Here is a 20,635-nt window from a genome sequence, read left to right as displayed (position 1 = left end):
GTTTGTAAGATTTTCCTGTTGAATGTTCTCACATATTGCTATTGATGACGAATTACATACAAAAAGGTTTTACGAACAAATAACCTATATTCTTTTGGTAATATTACTGAACTGAAATCACGTTGATTTTACCAACAAAGTGAGAACCAAAATTTCAACGAGCTATATCCAAATTAAAGGTGAGTTTTATTGTGCCCTCAAGTTGAAAAGCGAGCGACTTGACGGTTTGCTGGTTTATATACAGTTGTTTCTTCAATGCGAACTTTTTAGTGAATCCAGTTAGCCTTGTATATTAAGTCGCACACGCGTTGCTCTTCATACCAGGCATTTAGTTTTAAAATAATCGACTTATTTATTCCTTATTCTAAGTGGACGGAGGATCTTATGCGCAGTAATTCGATGTAACACAGGAATACAGAAACAAAAAAGCTTGCCAAAAATTTTTAATTTATTTTAAATTCAGTTTTTACGAGATAATATATACTCTTGGTTCATAATTACAATAACACAAACGTTTGTTGCACGAATTAATCGAATTCAACACAGAGCCTAATTGTTATTTGTCTTAGCTTTTGTGGCTAGAACAACAGTTGATATTATTTTATTTTTGTTACTTCGCGAATTTAGTCAGTTTACTCTTATAAACCGGCAGCCTAATTATGGTATGAGTTCTTGTTGCTAAATTCAAATTCGAAGAGTGTGCTCCGACTGTTGAAGCAATTTTATTTTTGAAATCGCTTCGTCAATTTAAGTTCAAGGCTCTTTGAGCCGAAATTTCTTTTTTCCTTCAATTTTCTTAAATAACTAGGTGCTTTTTCAACCTGTACCTGTGTTACGATCGAAAACTGATGGATTTAAAGATCTGCAACAAAAAACACAGTGGAAAGCTATAGGCTTAAAAAAGCAAATTGATCACTGTTTTTCTAGCTGGCCATGACGCTTTTTCGTATACAACTTCCACACATCTCGTGCTAAGAATTGAAGTTCAAAAATCAGTTAAGGGATAAAAATATTCTAGTCAAAATTTCTTTTAAAGAAACGAAGTCGAATTTTTCAAACTGGTTAATTTTTTTTTTCCTGAGAGAGGATAAATTGGCGTTTACTTCAGTTCTTTTTACACGAGATGTTGTTTAATTTTATTTTGGCGGGAAATTTATGAGGAAGCCTTACTAAAATTTTTGCCCAAAATGTTGCTAGGGGAAACTCTGTGCAAATTGGTCCAGATTTTCCCGCCAAAAGTCTTTCTTTAATCTTTAAAGATTTAATTGGAAATTACTTAATCAATTAACTTGTGATTATAGAGAATTCAAAACCAATAAAATACTTTGTTAAATATGGAACTTTTGTGGTTTTATTAAGTGAACATTGAAAGACAATAAAACTTTGTTTGATTTATTTGTTACTAATAACAAGAGGACAAGAGCCTTTTCTTATCAACAACATATAACTTAATTCAAAAAAAAAAAAAATTGGCGCATACGTAAAGTTTTTTGGCGGGAAAATTGTAAACTTTTAAATGGCCCATGCCATGAATAATAAGCCGACAAAAAAAAAATCAAAGTCCTATAAAATTTCGAATTTACATTTGCTTACGTTTGCTTTTAAGTCGTCGATTTACAGCGAATGACTCTTTGCTCTCCCTCATAGTATTCTTGATAGAAATGCACTACATCTGTTTCATCCGTCTGAAGAGATTTTGTTTTTCACTTGGATCACAACCTTTCTTGTTTGATTCGTGCATCAATCAGTCTGTAAGAAGATGAAAAGAACGATAAATCAACAACTGCAAAAGATCTTAAACCGTGATCATTGAGAGTGGTTCGCTAACAGTAACACTAATGTTAAAACTATTTCACGATGTAAAATAATTGTGAATTGGTATTTACATCCTACAGTGTCGAGTCGCTCTTTAAGGGGACTTGAACGTAAAGAGAGATTCACCGGAAATAAAACACTAAAGAAAACAATAATTTCCTTGTTTGCAGTTTTCCTTCCATTTGACTTTGACAAGTTTTGTTGTAAACATTCTTTAAATCCAAGTTGATACGTTCAATACAGACCAGCAGATCAGACTCATACGCGCAGTTGGCCGATTCGTAAAAAATAAACAAGTAAACAGACAAACGAGAAAGCAACTCGCCTCTATGAAAGTTTTATGTGTTCCTTTCTTCCCTTGAAATTCCTTGATTTCGTGATAACCTCATCCTATGGCTGACGCTGTCCTGATGAGGAAAAACGAGGAAATTTATATCGTAAAAACAATCATACTTAAATCATGGTAGTTACTTTCTATTGTGACTGATGAACATCATACCAGGGAAATTAAGCAAGGCAAAGTGTATTTCTATGATACCACTGTCAACTGACAGTGAGGTAGCATTGGATTCCAGTGATATCAATAATATATCTTGACTGAATGCAGATAGTTTTCTACAAAAACTTGATAATTCAGTCAGTTACGTTCAACATTTTTACATGGGCTACTAGTCCATTGCATGTCAGCACCCTCCCCCGTAATGCGTAATGTACTGCCCGTAATGCATTTCGTTTTCCTCAAAATTTCGAATTAGAGGTATTATACGGCACTACTTCAATACAAAGGAACACTAAGCTGTACTTTGCAACTTTCCCATCAGAAAAAAAAAAGATATAAAGGCACGAAGACATTTCATAATGATGATAACTATCTACTGTAAGATGATCAAAATAATAATAATAATAGAGTAGATCAGGAAACAAAATTGGAAAAAACTCTGGGATTTGGATGGAAATTAGCCACTACAATGGATTATTGATTTTTATACCTCGTTACAAGCCTGCACATAGCTACCCTTCCCCTTCCCCCAACATACACCCAAACCCAGATCACATTGCACATTGATAAGATATCTATACTTTGTGCTCCTAAAAATTTTTCTTGTTTTCTTTTTTTTCACCGTTTTTTGGTAAAACAATCCTATATTAAGGACATACAGTCTAAGTTAACAGTCTCAAAAAAGTCTTCATTGACCCATTTCCCACAAAAATTAATTGAGTTTCATTGACATCTGTATATTTAGAAGCAAGTGTGCCATACCTACTGATATCTCTTAAAGTCCTTCTTAAGTTAACTTCTTTTTTATTACAAACATCCAGTCAGTTGGAATAAACTTTGAAATTTTACCTTTTGTGTTCATGACTTGAGCACTTTAATTTTTCCATCACCTCGCCACTCTCATCCAAGATCTAGGATTCCCAGCTGTCCATGAGGACTTCTCCACAGGCCACCCCAACGCTTGCCCACAAGCAGCTCAACCAGGCTTGTCCACAGGTCACCCAAAGGCTTGTCAACAGGCCACAGACTAAGGCTTGTCCACAGAACACCCAAGGCTTGCCCACAGGCCTCACACTAAGGCTTGTCCACATATCAATTTCCAAAACTTGTACACAGGGTTCATACCAAGGTTTGTCAAAGATTACCTTTAGTTAGCAGGCCACAATCAAATTTTTTTTTTAATTTCCAGATGTTTGAAAGCAAAAGTAATAGCTAATTGTGCAATATGATCTTCCAGAAAAGATTTTTAAGGACTACCTTACTGTTTGCTTCTTTTCTGCTGCTTGAAAGTAAATGGAACTTGGCTTATCACCTCCATAATCAGCATGTGGTATTTACTGATGGTCAATAGTCAGTTTAGAATAACACTACCTTAAAAAAAACCTGCTGAAACAAACAAATACAATAAACAAATTACCAAAACAGACAAAAGATATAAATAGAGAGATCAGATAATAATAAAAAAAAGTAAAAAAAACAACAACAAATTTTGAATTTCCACCAGATGAATTACTCAGCATTGAGGAGTTAGCTACCCACACATGCTAAATTTCTTTGCACTCCCCCCCCCCCCCCCCCCACTTCCAATCCACTCCATCATCTTCAGCATTTGTAGCAGGTGTGACCAGATGATTTGCTGTAGTCCTGGGTTTCTCCTCTTAACCAAACAATTATTTATATCATTTCTTTTATTTCCATTTTACCATGAACTGACACAAATTCTAGTGAAGATCTCTTAAACCATGATGGAATGTTTATGGTCTTCTGTAGAGTTCAGTTTACTCTTTTGGTGATCTGTTTTGTCACTTGGCCTTGTGTTCTTTGCAAATTAATTATAGAGTACCACTGTACTTAACATTCCTCAGGGCTCTTTAAAAACTCTCCTTTCAGGGTATAAATTTAATAAAGAAGCAGGTGCAGTTCATTCATCTTGTTGGAGAATTGTATATTCTTGTCCAAAATACTGACAAAATAAGTATTCCAGTTTCTTCACATAAAATCATCTTCATCTGATTCATCATCCTGGAAATAAGAAAAGAAATGAAAAAGAATGTGACCTCTGCTCAGGTGAAACATTAGTATTGGATTGTCCATCCTAACATCACATAATTTCATCAGTGATTATTACACTCCGATTAAAAAATGTGAGGTTTTCCTTCATAATTGGAGCTCACCACTTAAGTGAAATAACACTTTTTTTCTTAAAAAGTATAGTAAACAATCATGTTTTCTTGTTGCACTTTCTTAAAAATGAACTTCGACTTTCCAACATATACAAGTATGCTGTGCAGTGTATTTAAAAACCACCTCAGGTTAAATAATTGCTAACTTATTTTATTTACACATTCCTTTGCCCATAGGATAAAAGAATCGAAAAGGGCTTTTAAAAAATAGTTTTACTGGAGATTCCTCACTTAAGCCCCAATTATAATAGCTTCTGATACCTGATAAATTTCATAGAAGTGTGACTGTGTGAAAAGCAGTGTTGTTCAACATGGTATTTCCATAGAAATAGTAGAGATGGTAAGTTTTGAGCTCAGAGAAGAATTAAGAAAGATGTTTTTTCGTCTTGTTGCAAGCATGGGACAAAGAAAAAATTCTGAGTCCTTGTGAGGAATTGAACCTCAGACCTTCGGATCTGCACTCCAGTTTACCTCAATCTGTGAAGAGGTGTATTAAATCAAACAATGTAAAATTACCAACTGACCTTATTGGATTTCATTTTTCTTGAGTCCATTAAAGAGTCATAGCTCCTACAAAATATCAAGTTTACAGCCATTGAAAATTTCACATGCAGTATACAAATGAATATACAGTCAATTGTGAGAGACTTGATCATGTTTAAAAGTGTATAGAACAGTAACAAACATGTATGGTACATGTGAGATCAATATAAAAAAACTTAGAGCCTGCTGAAGCTGCTTATCCATGTTTCCAGAAAAATTCTGTAATCAAACCAAGTGGCCCATACAGCCAATGCTTGTCCTGGTTTCCATTACATGAAGTGACTAGGAGTATTACTCTCATACTACCTTCCCCTGGATGAGATGCCACTTCATTGGAAGGTTACCCCTAGTATTTCATCCCTAAAAATTTGCTGATACCCATTTAGACTCCTGGGTGGAGAGCAACACGGTGAAAGTTAAGTTTTTTGCCAAAGAACACAACATAATGTCCCACCCTGCACCTCTTCATTAAGCCACAGGGTCTCCCACTCCCTCTTTCCAAAAGCATAACTCAATGTAGTACTGTCACTTGTCCAGGAGGAGATCTAAGTCTGTAACAGGTTACTTACCACCTCCCTGATACATGTAGTTTTGATGGTAACTATTTAAACTCCTGCTTGGAAAGAGTGGAGTCTTAATCACCAACAAAACACAATGACTGGCAGTCCATGACTCCATCCAGACCTGTAATCAATTATGTAAGAAGCTTCAAATCTTGGCCATAGTGGTTAAAGGAAAAAATTACCTCAATGCAGCTTCTTCTTTTCTTCTTTTCTCTTCTTCTTTTTCCTTCTGTCTCTAATTTGTGAAGATAACAAAATATTATGAGACACCTCTTGTATCTCAAGAATGAACAGAATTGAAAAAAAACTGCAGTGTTCATCAAGATGACAATGCACTGAACATATCAGTTGATCATGAAATAATGTTTTACTTGTTCTCTTAATTTCTGTTTGCCATCTTCTCTTTCCAGTCTATCTCTCTCCTCCCTTTCCTCTCGTAGGTTTGGAAACTTTTCTTCTTTTGTCTTATTCAATCTGTTCACTATTTCATTTACTCTTTTTTCAACTTTGATGATCCGCACCTGGATATAGCAATATGAAAGAAGAGTTAGGTTTAATGTTTGTGTTGTAAGATATTAAAGAATTGTACCTACAGTATATTTACAGTGTAAGATCATGTGTAGTATTTGATAAAAATAATTAAAATGACAGTACTGGAAATGAAGAGTCATCAGGTATTCTGGAAAGTTATAAAATTCAACTTATACTCTCTTATGGAAAGAGGCATTGTGAGGGAAAGTTGAATGAAATGGCCTTGGTTACAACTCAAATACATTCTTCTTGATTTGGAATCTGGTATGCTAACTACTACACCACAACAAAACTTGTGTAGATTAGACAGCATTGAAACTCTTTACAGTGGCCACTTTATATTATCAGCTCAGTTGATGAAACCAAATTATCCTTAATAAAACATACAAATGCTACTTGGGGTCTACTATTGCATTATAAATACCTCTTTATTACTGTGAAAACCCACTTGTCCAACCTCCATGTCGGCTGTCTTTTTCAAGTTACCCCAGAGTGTATACACAACAGCAATATTGTTCATCTTATTTCCTGCAGAAAAAAACAATTTGAAGCACTTCTCAAGAAGGGATCAATGGCTAAAACACAACAAAGAAAATATTTCCACCATAAATGACAATGTTTCAGTGTCTTAATGACTCTCTTTCAAGTTCAAATTAACACTTAATCAATAAAAGTTTCCTAAAGATCATCCAGGTTGGCATGCAAAATCAGGCAAATAGTTTTGCTCAAATTGACAACAATTTCAAATTATAGCAGCATTAAGATCACTCTAAAAGTATATAAGGAATTTCATGTACATTATTCTCTAATACTAGCACTGACAGTTTACTAGTACCAATTCCTAGTCCAAGAGTAAAATGTCCTGCACAAGAACACCACACAATAATGCCACCCTGGGGACAAAGATAATTGCATCCCACATAATGAATAAGTTAGTCCTGTCAAATTAACAGTCATATATGTACCTTGAATACTGTTGGCTTTTACAAGCTGTGCACAGTCGGTTAAAACTGTCATAGGAATGTCATCTAGAGTTTCACCCTAACCAAAAAAGAAAAATATAAGGTTTTCCTTACATTTTTTTAATTGTAAGGATACATTGAGCTTCAAAAATTACAAGGGACAAATAGCTTTCTCAATCAAGAGATCAAAAGCAACCTTGATTTTACCTTTTGTAATCTAAGATATACATGGGCTGATGATAACTTATCAACATGAAACCTGAAAAAGGCAATACATGCATGTAAATTAGTACAGTCATCTTTCATCAAGAAACTCATTGTAAGTAAAGGTTGAATTTCTGTGTCTGTGACCAACAATCTCCCTTAATATGGTTTAAAATGTACATATGCAATTTAAGATTAGCTAGATATTTTTATACTAACCAAACATCCTCTGGAAATCCCCATTTTATCAACTCCTCGTCTGTGCAATGATTAAAACACACTCCATAAATTAAATTACAACTTAGTTAAAATACTATAGGTAGATGGGACTTAGCTTTTAAAATACCAGACATGTTTTACATTTGAATTCTCCTTACGAAATCAGAACAACATTTAGAAAACAGGTAATGAGAAAATTAATAGTCATAAGCTCTAGAGGACTATGCTATCTCGTGAGAAACCCTTGCTGGAGGAGTGTAGAGAATTCGAATTTTCTTGAATGAGTTGAGAGAAAATGTAGAGCAGCTATAAGGGAGAATTTCTCTTAGATCTTGGGAGTTTAAACGTTTACCGATTAAAAAGATTCAATCATATGTTAGAGTGTTTGTGGCACACGATCACACTCACTTTCGTGTTTATCTGCGCCCATGTAAATGGTGTACGGCGGTGAGACAACTAAGGAAAGAAAAATTAATTAATTAGGTTTGGCCTTGAGTAGCAAAGAATTTCTATCTTTTCAGTGTTTCACTCACCGTTGCTTTGAAAGTACAAAACCATGGTGAGAGATTTAGTTCGCTTTACAAAAATAGCCAGGCGAATATATTTGCGAATAGACCTCCAAGGACCTGGGTCTAGCTAAACCCAGTCTCCTCTCGGTTGTAGTTGCTATAGAAACATAAAACGCCAGCTGTAAAAATGCTATGGTTACTGTGTAAACTCATTCATTTCTCTTCTTCTCCGCGGAAACAATTTGCAGAAATTTTTGTGTAAAAACCGGATAAATGGCTTTGACGGACCCTAAAATTCCTCCACGCTTTGCAGTGTCGGATTGGCACACATCAAACACAATAATACGAACAAATGCTGAGCGCCAGCGAGATGCTTCGCATCGCGTTCGTCAAGAGAGTCGATTTCTGCGAAACGAGACCGACAATCATACTCGATGGACTCAACATGACAGCAACACAAAACTTGAAAAGAGAATACACGACATCAATAACTGGAAGAAGAGTTTAGAGAGATGCCTGGCCGAAACAGACGCCGAGATTGCTTTATTACAACAAGAAAAAGAACGAACAGAACGGGCACTGGAAGCAAAGAAAGTTCCCCTCGACATCACCCTAGAATGTTTGATGTTGAGAGAAAACAGACAAAACATTGATCTTGTACGAGACGAAGTTGAAGCACAGCTTCATAAGGTAATGACCAAATGATATTTTTTAACCAAATTGTTAGCGAAAGACTTGAAACTCCTAATTTTTCGATCACATTGAATGTTAACTTAGAAGTAAACAATAAAAATTTCAATGATCTTCTAATACTGGTAAAACCTCTCAAAATTTAAAACGTCTCACATCCTTTAGATTTTTATTAAACAGAAAAACTTTGATAACTGAGGAAACATATAGAAAATAGGTTCCCAAGTTTTGCTCATGGTATTTAAAATTCTGATGATGTTACATGTAACTTCTCATCACATACTTCAATATTTAAATTCTAAACATTATTCATTGTTGATAGGATAACTTTTGGCTTTCTTTTTCTTTTCCTCAGGAGGTAGAAGTGATTGAGGGAGCAAAAGCTCTTCTTCAACAGAAAGTCAGTGAAGCTTTTGAACAACTCTGGTTAGTTTTGATGGTTATTTTCTTGTATATATCTATCAACTTGTCTTTATAATGTCCAGTATCACTCCTGAATCAATCGTACAAAATTGAAACGAAGTTCAAGATTGAAGGTAGAATCATTCAGCTAGGGAGGGGAAGGTCACTCTAGAGTCTCCTTAGCCTGAAGTTGTTTTATTATTATAAATCCTTATCTTGAGAACATCTTGAAAAAGAGAGACAGAGGTCTAGTAAATTTGAAAAAGCCCACAAATAGCTTAATACTTTGGGGATGATAGATGATTTATGATAAATTTTTATTTTTTCCCCATATTTTGTAGTCTCCTCCAAGAAGCTCGTCATCAACTGCATCTTGACATCACAGACAAGTACACCACCCTGGAGCTGGATGGTGAATGTTGGAGGCTAAACAACAACTCTGCCAACATTGGCTTTCAAGTGAATCCCACACGCACTGTCAAGGGAAGTGTTACACCTGAGACTTGGGACTCCTTCTCAAACTACAACAAACTGCGAGCAGAGGCTGAGATGAAGGCATCAAAGCACCTCAGAGAAGCAATTTTTGCCACCTTGCAGCAGACAGCTAATGATCTTGAGGCTCAGAGACAGGCCACTGAATATGCATTTCGCAAGAGGATTCATGAAACTAATCAGGCCAAGTCAGAGTTGGAGTGGCAACAGAAAAATGTAATTTTTAAAGTCACTATTAACTAATTAATGCATCTTGTCTGGAAAAAAAATACAGATCTAAGTGTTATGAGTATGTTAATTTTGTGTACAGGTAGTTCCAAATGAAACGGACTAATTAAAAAAAAAACCATACAGTCAATTGAATTTTACTATTTCTGTACTACTTGCCTTAACGTGTAGAACAAACTAAATATCTTAAATATTACTTTTCTTCCTTAGACCCAACAAGAAATTTCCACATTGGAAAATGACATCAAAGGAATCAAGGAGGCAATTGATGCCAAGAATGCACCAATGATGGTAGGTCACTAGTCCCTATTTCTTTCTTTTTTTTTTGTTACTGAATCTTTCTTTAAAATTTCATCACTTTCAGTATCTATGCGACCCTATTAGAGCCCAATAACTCAATGTTGGTAATTCATTTCTTAACAATTTAATCACATCCATTTTCCCTTGGTAATCATGATCATAGTCAAAGGTCACACTTTTTTAAATTCAAAATCCAAGTACTTATGGCAATCTGTTGGTGGCTGCATTTCCAGTTGAAATTCAAATGTTAAAGTTGGTTTCAGTATGATAAGTTATCAAGTAGGTGCAATGTTTACACTAGATTGATTATAATTATTCTTTGACGATAAGTTGATTTTATTTGTATTTCCAGGTTGCACAAACACGCTTAGAGAACAGAACCTACAGGCCAAATGTTGAGCTGTGTCGCGATCAACCTCAGTACCAGTTATGCCATGAAGTTGCTGAAATTGGTGGATCAATCAGATCACTGAACGAGAAACTCCGTGAAGCAGAGAATGCACTTCAGGCCCTGCGCAGTAACTTGGAAAGGATCAATGAGGATCTAGCAGTCAAGAACAACTCACTTGCTTTAGAGAGCAGAAGCACGGAAGTGCGACAAAAGATGAAGGAAGTTCCCCACAGCATGATGAACACAGGAACAACGTTTCGTACCATTAAGAATTCATCTCACACTCCTGTTGTGGAGAATTCTCCCTTTGATACTGCTATGCAAAGTGCTGGTTCCCCTGTGCCTGTGACATCACCTCGCATGGCTAATACCTACACGCCACCAGCAAGTGGAAGGAGGCTGGAAACACAACTAGTTGACTGAACTATATGTGAAGAGTAATTTCTCAGATTAAGCTGTTCAGTGAAACAAATATGGTATGATTTTGTGAAAGTACTTGGTAAAAAGTCAACTCACAGATGAAATTTTAATAAAAGAATGGAATAAACTTTTTGCTTATCAAACAATGAAATGTCAATGGAAGCTACACTTTGTAAAATTTTTATTTTTTTTTTCAAAACAACCTTTTTTCATCAAAGTGTCCTTTTAGACTTACTTAAGAAGTATGACAATACCATTAATAATAAACTTGTTTCTCCTATGACCTTTACTTTAATTATTATTATTTAATTATTCATGTCTGAGATCATTTTATTGTACATAATTAGTACTGATAATAAAAATCACTTGCTGATAATCAATTTGCCTGATAAAGGTACTCTCTTGAATTGCCTGGTTTTAATCTTATCTTTACCTTTTCCTGGATTTAAAACAAAATATACTTTTTCAAAGAACTTAAATATTACAATAAAACCTTTCCTACAACCTCAGCATCTACATACTGGTTGCTGTATGCAACTAAAATCTGTTCCTCTCACATTTTGTTGATGAAGGAAAACAACAAACAATTAATATTGCTTGCTACCTTTGTCAGCTAACATTTCTGGTTTAAGTTTCCAGATCAACAAAATCTAAGAGATCTCGACTACCCTTATCCTACTAAGACAATTTCCGTACATCAAATATGCAAGGAACACAAGTAAGGATAACAAAGAGGAACCACACAAATCCCTTTATCTTATACCTTGAAACTAATTGTCATAACCACTAGTCACTTCTTGCAACAAAAAACATGAGAGGCATATGGTGTAATGAACCACAGAAGCTACTGGTACTTTTGAGGCAACCTGTATAAGAAGGGCTGAAACCAAACCTCTTTGTGTGAGAAGTACTGATATTTTCTGACACAAGATTTCCCTACAAATGGTTCACGAAGCTTCTTTGCAATAATATTCAATCTCAACCTAATGCCCTGTTCCTAATCTATTATCTTTATGTAACAAAACAAATTTTCTGTAAACAACAGTTCTCTGAACAATGAAATCACTCAGCAGTAGTACAATAGAGGTCAGTGACAACTAAAATACAACCAAGCCATGTCACCTTGTTATTACTGATTGTAAGTTAAGTTAAGACATAAAGTAAACATAGTTCCTTTCATTAAAAGCTTGTCAAAAGTGGTCCTATATACAAATAGCTACTTCTTCATTGTTATAAAATGTAGCACTTTTCAACTTCCTATAAAAATATTCACTGCCTTGTCAAGGTATGTTATTTAATTCTACAATAAATTATCTTTAAACATTTAACAGTTTATAGGACTATTATGTGATCACATTTTCTTGAGGACTGATACTTGCTGACTGTGTTTTCTTTTTCAGGAAACATCTGACAGCTACTTCACCAAATAAAGCCATGAACAGCACAGAAGACACTGCAATACACATAAGGGTTACATTAAACATCTTATTATGTATGAACTTGCTGTGTGATAATTATAAGTTACTCAATATCATTTACTTTCCATTCTATAATTTTTGGTCTTTTAAGTAACTGCAAATTAGCATTAGCTGAATTCTACCATCTTTAATTCTATTTACACAACTGGTGCTTTCAACATTGTTGATCCTGATAGTCTGCTGAACAGTTGTCACATATGAACCTCTTTAACCTCTGTGACCCAGTGGTAAAGTCTGAGGTTTGATTCATCATGGGAACTCATATTGTTTTCTTTGCCTCATACTCATGACAAGATGAAAAAATCTTTCTCTATGAATACTCATGCTTGCAGTTAACACAGTAGTTTTAAAGAGGAAAAGTTTTTCAATCATTAGATTTATCTTGTGGTCAATCAACCTCTTTTGAGAAACCAGCTACCCATCAATAATTTCTTGTAATACATTAATAACTCCACAATTCCCTTTATTTTTGTCACTATCCCTGTACCATGTTAACTGAAAAAGCCTATGAAGTATAAAATGCATCAGTTATTATTTCAAACTTACAAAAGGCAATCCACCATTCCCAATTTGTCGGGAAAGCCTGCATGACTGAAATCAATAATAATCATCTTAACAAAGAAAATGTATATCTAACTGTCCAACTAAATCATGGTTCATTCGATACATTTACAAATGTTACTTGCATATTCAATTTAATTTCCTAAATTTTAGAAATCAAGCCTCTTGAATTGTATAAGATTCTGAATTGCATTTAAGTGTGTTCATGGCTAGAAGTATAATCCATGACCTTTCCCTTCCTGATATGTTATGAGATTTGAATAGTTAATTGAACTTCACAATAGCTTGATATATCTAGTATGCATATCTAGCATACAACACTTTCTTTGAAAGCTTGTATCTATTTCATTACTGACTGTTGGGACAAAAAAAAAATTCAAATCTTTACCATTGTCACTGTTTTGTTGTTGTTGTTTTTTTTAAACCATTATGATATCTAAGTCCAATGGAAAGCACTACCTTTGGATTTTCAAATGTTTAGGACTTCTTTTTTGCTGTTGCATCCAAATTCTTCATGTCCTTCTCAGCTTTGCCTTATGCAAAATTTTAATTTATTTTTCAATCTTAATCAAATGCATGCATTTGTTTTCTATGAAACCACTCTCATCAGTGTCTAAACCCTCTTTATAGAAACAATTCTTACCAGCACAGGACAAAATAAGATGAACAAATCCTATTGTAATGGCATAATCCCAAATTCTCTTTCTCAAGAAGATGATAAAGATTAATGCAGTGAGGGTGTATGTCAGTAACAAAGAGAGCAGAGTTGCTGGAAAGACAAAAGATCAAATGTAAGCTTTAAATGCCTGGGCCCAGTTGTATAAGGGTGGATAATGCTATCAAACGGATAAATCACTATCCAGCAGATAAGTGATTGCAAAACATATAGCATTATCCACCAGATAGAGTTTTATCCAGTGGATAGCCCTATCCAACCTTTGAACAACTGGAGCCTGAAGAACGAAGACACAAGGTAGATTACAATTTATTTTTAACTTGAAGAGGGAAAATTTTGACAAACCTTTCTACAAAATACTGCAGAAAATGAAGGCTAGAAACTGCACTGCCCAGGATATTCATACCATTACACAAATGAAGATAACTTGTTGCGGTGTTTGCTATTCAAAATTTAAAATTGGGAATTTAAAGGAAAAAAATAAACTACTCCACTTACCAACATCTTTGTCATCTTTAACATTGCAACAGTTCTGGAAATCAAAGGGCATCTTGCCATCGAAGTCACTAATTCTGTGGTACAGAGAAATTTTTTCCATACAAATGTGTCGATTGACCCATTAATCGTTTAAACTATTTTCAAGAGGAAGTAAGAAGTGACCTTCACATAGCGACGACACCCGAGGTGAACGTAAACAGTCAAAACTGGACCCTAATTGAACGCCAACGAGAAATCATTTCTGGTACTTCGTAATTTTTTGGAGTCTAGACTAATTCAAAATCTTACAGAAACACCAGTTGTCCAGTCCAAAGGCAACAGCGATAAATAAAGCGAGAGAAATGCGAGGGAAAGTGTTAATTTACAACAGTCAAAGCTCTTTACAAACAGTCACTTACTTGAATGCTCCACTTAGCAACGAAGCTACCATGTAATATGCCACAAAAAACAAGGGTACGGCAATGCAGAGATTTAGGCAAATAACCTGAAGAGAAAAAAAAATGTTCAGTTACAGCACTAATTGCTATGAGATGGCGAACAAACGCATGGTTTTATACCCGCGTATCCTCCGCCATGTTTGCGCTCTAGGCCTCACTTGCAGGACAGAATGATCGCAGAGCATTGTGGTAAGAAATTTCAGCATTTTGTTAATTAAAGGGGCGGGGCGGTGTCAACTCTGGAGGAAAACGGCGAGTAAATTAAGAATATTTAACCTAAAAGATCAAAGGGGCTTTTGCTTGTGCAATTCACAAAAGGAGAAAATACGTTTCTATGAAATATTGACTAATTTTATAATGTATAGATACTTAGTTTTTTCGAGGGGGAAAAAGTTAATGTTGACCAGTGCTAAGAGGGTTTGAAAAATTCTTATCAGTCAGGTTGTTCTTTCACTCACACTTGCTGCGTTGTTTATGTCTGTGTAGTTTTGTTTGATAAATAAAACGTCCATTATGAATTGGTTCATGATCTCTTGCGTCTGACATACTTGGAATTTAATATATTCTCTCAGGTGTCAAGCTTGAGAGCGAAACCTTGACGCTGTTGATTTTCAATTCTTACCTATCATAAAAATTTTAGTAATCTACAACCAGCTAATGGAATTTTGGAACTAAATTCTTGGATAAGAAACATTCAGTCTCATCTAAACATGAAAAACTTGTTGCATACCAAGCTTTCAAGCTGAAAATTTAAAATGATTTTGCTGTTGCACAAAACCTTCTTGTTTACTTCGCAAAGTATTACGAAAGCAGCCTGTTTTAGTTTTTATTTTATCTCACTCACAGTGATACTGGTTTAGTTCTGATAATCAACACAAAGAAATCGGCACGAAACTTTTACATTCATGTAAAAGTACGATAAAGCACATTAAAAACAGAGCGGGGGAAAGAAAGCAAAAACAGAAGAAATTTGTAAGGAATGTCACACCAAATGAAACTTGCACTAAAGCGTGCGTAAAAATTTTGCCAATGGTAAAGTGACGTCACTGAGAAGCCTGGTACTCATTCAATAGATTCTACAACCAGCGGCTCACTGAACACAACTCCCGCCGCAACAAAGCGAAGATAAGTAAAGAAGTGGATAAGATCATTCTATCAGCCAATCACAAACATGATAAGCAATGCTGGCTCGCGGTGACGCACTGCCAATTTGGAATTTCGGTTTTGTTAACTTGGCTTCTCTCACGTCTGGTCAGGCATGTAGTGTAGCGTTAATCTCTTTTCAAGTTCCGGTGGAAGCCACGCATTTTTGCCTCCTTCTCTGCGTTGTACAGTTAATATGGATCTTGTCTTGAGCGGGACATAAGTGAGATGCTTGGAGGGGTGGTGATTTTCCAGCTCAGTTTCATTGCCAGCGCTCTGGCTAGTATAGGTCTTCGATTCTCAGAAGAACCGGCCTACGCTATTTTCAAAAGATGGAACGCGAGAAGAACAGGGAACTTGACTTTTCATTTCAAAACGGAAAGCAAAAACGGTTTTCTCATTTACCAAGACGACAAAGGACAATGCCAATATATTTACCTTTCTATGGCAGACGGGCAACTTAGATTGCGCCTTAAAATGGGAAACTGCGAGGAAACACAAACTCTACATATCGGAAACAAACTCAATGATGGACGATGGCATAAAGTGACTGTCCAGCGAGACTCAGCAATGACAAGTCTTACAGTTGACAATTTAAGTAATAACACGATTTATAATGGAGAAGTAAAGAATCTTATTGTTAAAAGTGACTTGATCGTTGGTGGAATCCCGTGGTCTACTCCGTTGAATGATCTCTCTTTCCTCCTATATTCTACGAAAGCAATCATTACGGGTAAGTACAGAGCATGCTTTCTCTCTCTCTTTCGTAAACAAAGGATGCTTTTATACATTCCTTTAAAATCTATGTAATCAACTATTCTTTGCTGTTATTTTTTATTATGCGCCACACAAGTGAGCTGATCCATTTTGATCATTTGCAGCGTTTTATAAACTGAAGGATGAAGAGAGCAGCTTTATAAAGAAAGCTATGAATTAAGGGATGGTTAACGCAAAAAACAGATGCACCAAAACATTCCATAACTGCGAACATACTCAGGGAATCAATTATTATCATTACAACTTTTCTCTACGTATGCTTTTTCGAAGGAAAATTTTCGCAATTTGTTATTCGTTAATATTGTTAATCGCCCCGCCCAAGAATTTCTATTGATTCCTTACGCTCGCGCGAACTAAATTCAATAAACTTGAGTATTTTTCGACTTTAACGCAGAATTTATCATTTTATTCGTTAGAAAAGAATTAATAAGTTTATTCCGCAGAAAAATACCATAAATAATTTAATATTGGATCCGAAATTCAGCTCCTATGATGAATAATACATTGTTTTTCTGCGGAATTTCATTATTGCATAAAATTAACTGACGGGCGCACAGTTGTATTAAAAGAATCTCTTACGCTTCATTTGTAATATATTTGTTTTTCAGATTCAATGGCTGCATTAGCAGCATAACCTATAGTGTCAACGGAAGGCCTACGAGAGAGGCGTATCTGAAACACGCCAAAGGAACAAAACTAGGATGTTCAGACCCTTGCTCCAAGACTGGAAAATGTAAAAACGGTGCAGTATGTCGTTATACTTCCACTGGGGTACGTTGCGACTGCAAAGGGACAAGATTTGAAGGAACTAACTGCAGCGAAGGTAGGAATGAAAACGGGAATATCACATTTTGAGGATTTTTTTTTTCAGTTTTCGATGTTTTTAATTTAATCCCTTTCGAGTGATACCTTCATTACAAATTGCCCTTCAAAAGTAAAATTTGGTTCAACAGCCTTCGCTTTCCACCTCTGTAAACAGGTCTATATTTGATGATGGCTTTTCAAACATTATTTGTTTTATAGGAAAGTAGCAGAAAACAATGACAATTTCCATGGGCGTCTTGTTCGTAAAATTGAAGTATTTCTTCTAAAATTTATATAAACTAAATTTATTTGTTTTACCTAAAAAAATGTAAAACCGTGAGCAAAAATTATTTCAGATATCTACACTGTCATCATGTACTGATCACCAAATGTACAAAGTAGAAGACGAAATGTAGTCAGTGTGATCTCGTATTTCAGAAAAGTATCGAAAACATTTTACTTCACTCCACGTGTCTTTTTCCGTAGCATTAAGTTCCTAGTCAAGAAAACATTGTTTGCAACCTCCGCCAAAGACTCTTTGTCAAAAACTCAGTTGTCGACGGTTGTAGAAATCAACGTAGTAATTTTTCATTTGAATATTGTAGTGATTTTACTCCACATTTGTTTATTAGCTGTTATCAGTCTGTGTGGGAGAATTTTTCTTTTGAATAAAAAGAGGCGTTTTCTCAGGCAGATGGTTAACCACAAACCGCACGGCTGTCTCATCACCAAATTGATCAAAATCAATTCTCTCCTAAGGCTGAGGTCAATCGTTGCGTAACACACGTTTGAATCTCCCTTCCTCTTAACCGCTCAGTGGTTTTTTCTTTAAGAGGCTATCTTCTATTTATGGCGCCAACGAAACACTTCTTCTTTTTCGTGATTTAAAGGAGACACATTCTTGGCTTTAGCAATAAATAGAAATCGTTGAGAAAATACAATTATGACCTTTAAATTAATTAATATTCTTTTGTTTTACCAGAAACTTCATCTATCCGGCTTAATGGAAGTGGTTACGTTGAATTTAGTGCGAGACAAGAAGCAGAAGATGTTGATCCGAATGAAGACGATTTCGGGTTTCATTTGAAGACCTCCTATGACCGTGGTGTAATCTTCACTCTTCTTTCGCATCCTAACTACCTCTTGATCGAAATGGTGCATGGAAAGCTAAAAGTGAAGTTATACCTTGGACAAGAAGGTAACCATGAAATAATAATGTGGCAAGATTATCATAAAAAAGAATGGGAAAGGTTAAGGATGAAGAAGATTGACACAAATTGTGAACGGCCACCAAACTAAATAACAAGCAAGGTTGCTTATTCTTGTGGTCTCATACAAATGAATTTTCAATTGAAGGTGGAAAGTAAGATGGAAATATGTTCAGTTTCCTTGCTTTGCAGTGTGAGTTGTTTTAATGCATTACTTCCTCAGCCAATCATATCCAAAACAAGAACTTATCTTATCCTGGTTACTCGTCTTTTTCTCGCGCGTCAGACAGTTTGCTTGTTGCAGTTTTCAACCGGTTCCCGTGACATTTCCTTTGTTCTGATTGGCCAATGTGAAAACGAATGTTTTGATTTTACGACACCCAGTCAAAACGCACATGGGTGAAATATCCTCGTCCATTGCAATGTCATTTAGCTTCAAATTCCTCTCTTCTTCATCTATTCTAGATCCCGTAGTTCTCGTGGATGAGCGTAAAGTAAATGATGGCAAGTGGCACTGGGTCGAGTTCTATCGGCGGCTCGATGTTTTCACGTTTAAGATAGACCATAATAAAATCAGTGCTAAAATGCCTTTTAAACCTAAAATTGTCTACGTCGCTGGAGGTCCCAGAAATGTCCTCAAAAAGTCTGAATCAAAACAGAACTATACTGGATACCTACAAGAGTTTTACTTTGGTAAAAAGAAGATATTTGACAGTATTGTACCCACAATAACAGACAGAAGATTTGCTAAAATTGGAACTGTGATCGATGGATCCATAACATCCGAAGAGAGTAGTGGGTCGGGGTGTTTACTAATCAGTGATGACGAAGATGAAGAATGCCCAACAACTGATAATTCCAAAGGGAATGTGTCCAAAGGTGTGTCCATACTCCATAGTCCATAGTCCATAGTTAAAATATAAAGTTAAAAAAAGCGTAAGTGAAGGTCAGTCCTGAGAGTGGTGGGGCGGGGGGGCGTTAATGGCGTGACAACCATTTCCCGGGCCAGATTTTTCTCCAATCCCATTTCTATTTCCCAATCTATCAATGTCTACTTATTTTTTAGTGACAGTCCAATATCCATTTGTCTTGTTGTTTATGATCCCAGTTCCAGCGACACAACGCTATCTTCAAGAGTAAGCTTAATTTTAAGTTTGCGTTTTTAAGTTCACGTGAATACTCAGTTAGAATGAAGCATTTTTTCCCCTTTATCTTATGCAGTTGAACTGAACTCGACAACGATGCAGCCTACCACTGAGCTAGTTCTCGAGTCTGTGCCGACAGGCGTCGCAGTGCAGAAGTCCCTTCCACAAGTAGTGCCATTCTGGGTGATCTCGGCGATAGTGGTTGTAGCAGCCATTGCTATTTCAGTGACATTATTTTTCTTGTATCGCTGGAACTCTCGTTACAGTGGATCATTTAAGCCCGAGTCTTCTTCGTCAAGTTGTATGAACTCACCAAAACATGGCGCTTTCGTCATCAATCCGCGTATTCAGGTCACAGTGCACGATGACAGGATGTAAGAGAGTTCTTAAGCTTTGTCCCTGAGGAAAAAGTCTTACGCTCTGAATGGCAATCACAGAGCAAGGCATAAGATTAGCACAAATGACATAGAAGAAAGATTGTTTGATTTTACAGTCGGCGTTGTATTGAAAAAGCTCTTTAATCAAGAGGAATACGTGTGAGAGATAAAGCGGAGACGGCGATCCTTTAGCCCGTGGAGAGTAAATTAATTAAGCGAGTTGCTGTGCAGCTTTACGGTACTTTTTATTAGAATACGGCAAAATAAACTAACCAAGTAAGTGGACTAGACTAGGCTACGTGGTATGTGGATCAACGCCATTGAGGTTTGCTATGACAAGCTTTAGGCGACCACTTACGACGTTTCAAAGAATGTCCTAGTCAGATTTACATCGTTGAGAACCAGTACACATTACACTGGAAACGCTAAATATCAAAGATTTCTCCTAGTTTCCGCTTAAAACTTGAATAAGAGTATGACTGGTTATTGCGTCGAGGAAAGCCTGTACAATACGTGATGTGAGCCTTCCATTGGCTGACGTTTATTCCGTTGGCTACGTTGTTGGTAGGTTAAGTGATGT

At 35.8% G+C, this 20,635-nt stretch overlaps 4 protein-coding genes and 1 long non-coding RNA gene across 5 annotated transcripts; 2 read left to right on the top strand and 3 right to left on the bottom strand.

The window, feature by feature from the left end:
• Positions 1 to 1,321: 1,321 nt before the first annotated feature.
• On the bottom strand, positions 1,322 to 3,826 carry LOC113680174 (uncharacterized). Its single transcript, XR_016181893.1, has 4 exons — positions 3,572 to 3,826; positions 3,164 to 3,459; positions 2,141 to 2,222; positions 1,322 to 1,749 (listed from the first exon to the last, which is right to left on the bottom strand). It is a non-coding gene; the product is annotated as an uncharacterized LOC113680174 (long non-coding RNA).
• A 158-nt stretch (positions 3,827 to 3,984) lies between these two features.
• Positions 3,985 to 8,125, bottom strand: LOC113680173 (coiled-coil domain-containing protein 25). The gene is made up of 10 exons (XM_027197176.2): positions 8,053 to 8,125; positions 7,928 to 7,975; positions 7,520 to 7,559; positions 7,304 to 7,355; positions 7,100 to 7,175; positions 6,559 to 6,662; positions 5,975 to 6,124; positions 5,786 to 5,838; positions 5,022 to 5,067; positions 3,985 to 4,336 (listed from the first exon to the last, which is right to left on the bottom strand). The coding sequence occupies exons 1-10, from the start codon at positions 8,075 to 8,077 to the stop codon at positions 4,304 to 4,306; spliced, it is 627 nt and encodes a 208-aa protein (XP_027052977.2). The 5' UTR covers positions 8,078 to 8,125; the 3' UTR covers positions 3,985 to 4,303.
• A 137-nt stretch (positions 8,126 to 8,262) lies between these two features.
• LOC113680160 (tektin-2) lies at positions 8,263 to 11,331 on the top strand. Its single transcript, XM_027197162.2, has 5 exons — positions 8,263 to 8,718; positions 9,074 to 9,144; positions 9,462 to 9,828; positions 10,051 to 10,131; positions 10,493 to 11,331. The coding sequence occupies exons 1-5, from the start codon at positions 8,302 to 8,304 to the stop codon at positions 10,952 to 10,954; spliced, it is 1,398 nt and encodes a 465-aa protein (XP_027052963.2). The 5' UTR covers positions 8,263 to 8,301; the 3' UTR covers positions 10,955 to 11,331.
• Positions 11,116 to 14,814, bottom strand: LOC113680161 (putative transmembrane protein 244). Its single transcript, XM_027197163.2, has 6 exons — positions 14,722 to 14,814; positions 14,563 to 14,648; positions 14,165 to 14,238; positions 13,634 to 13,759; positions 12,976 to 13,020; positions 11,116 to 12,404 (listed from the first exon to the last, which is right to left on the bottom strand). Exons 1-6 carry the CDS (start codon positions 14,737 to 14,739, stop codon positions 12,295 to 12,297), a joined length of 459 nt encoding a protein of 152 aa, XP_027052964.2. The 5' UTR covers positions 14,740 to 14,814; the 3' UTR covers positions 11,116 to 12,294.
• A 1,014-nt stretch (positions 14,815 to 15,828) lies between these two features.
• LOC113680183 (neurexin 1) lies at positions 15,829 to 20,192 on the top strand. The gene is made up of 5 exons (XM_089188827.1): positions 15,829 to 16,481; positions 17,130 to 17,344; positions 18,308 to 18,523; positions 18,999 to 19,412; positions 19,755 to 20,192. Exons 1-5 carry the CDS (start codon positions 15,973 to 15,975, stop codon positions 20,054 to 20,056), a joined length of 1,656 nt encoding a protein of 551 aa, XP_089044953.1. The 5' UTR covers positions 15,829 to 15,972; the 3' UTR covers positions 20,057 to 20,192.
• The last annotated feature ends 443 nt before the right edge of the window (positions 20,193 to 20,635 follow it).

This window comes from Pocillopora damicornis, chromosome 12, assembly GCF_964200805.1.
Source record: "Pocillopora damicornis chromosome 12, jaPocDami1.2, whole genome shotgun sequence".
In the NCBI taxonomy this organism is placed as follows: domain Eukaryota; kingdom Metazoa; phylum Cnidaria; class Anthozoa; order Scleractinia; family Pocilloporidae; genus Pocillopora; species Pocillopora damicornis.
The sequence above is the reverse complement of the archived record's forward strand: the minus strand, read 5'-3'. Positions and strand labels throughout refer to the sequence as shown.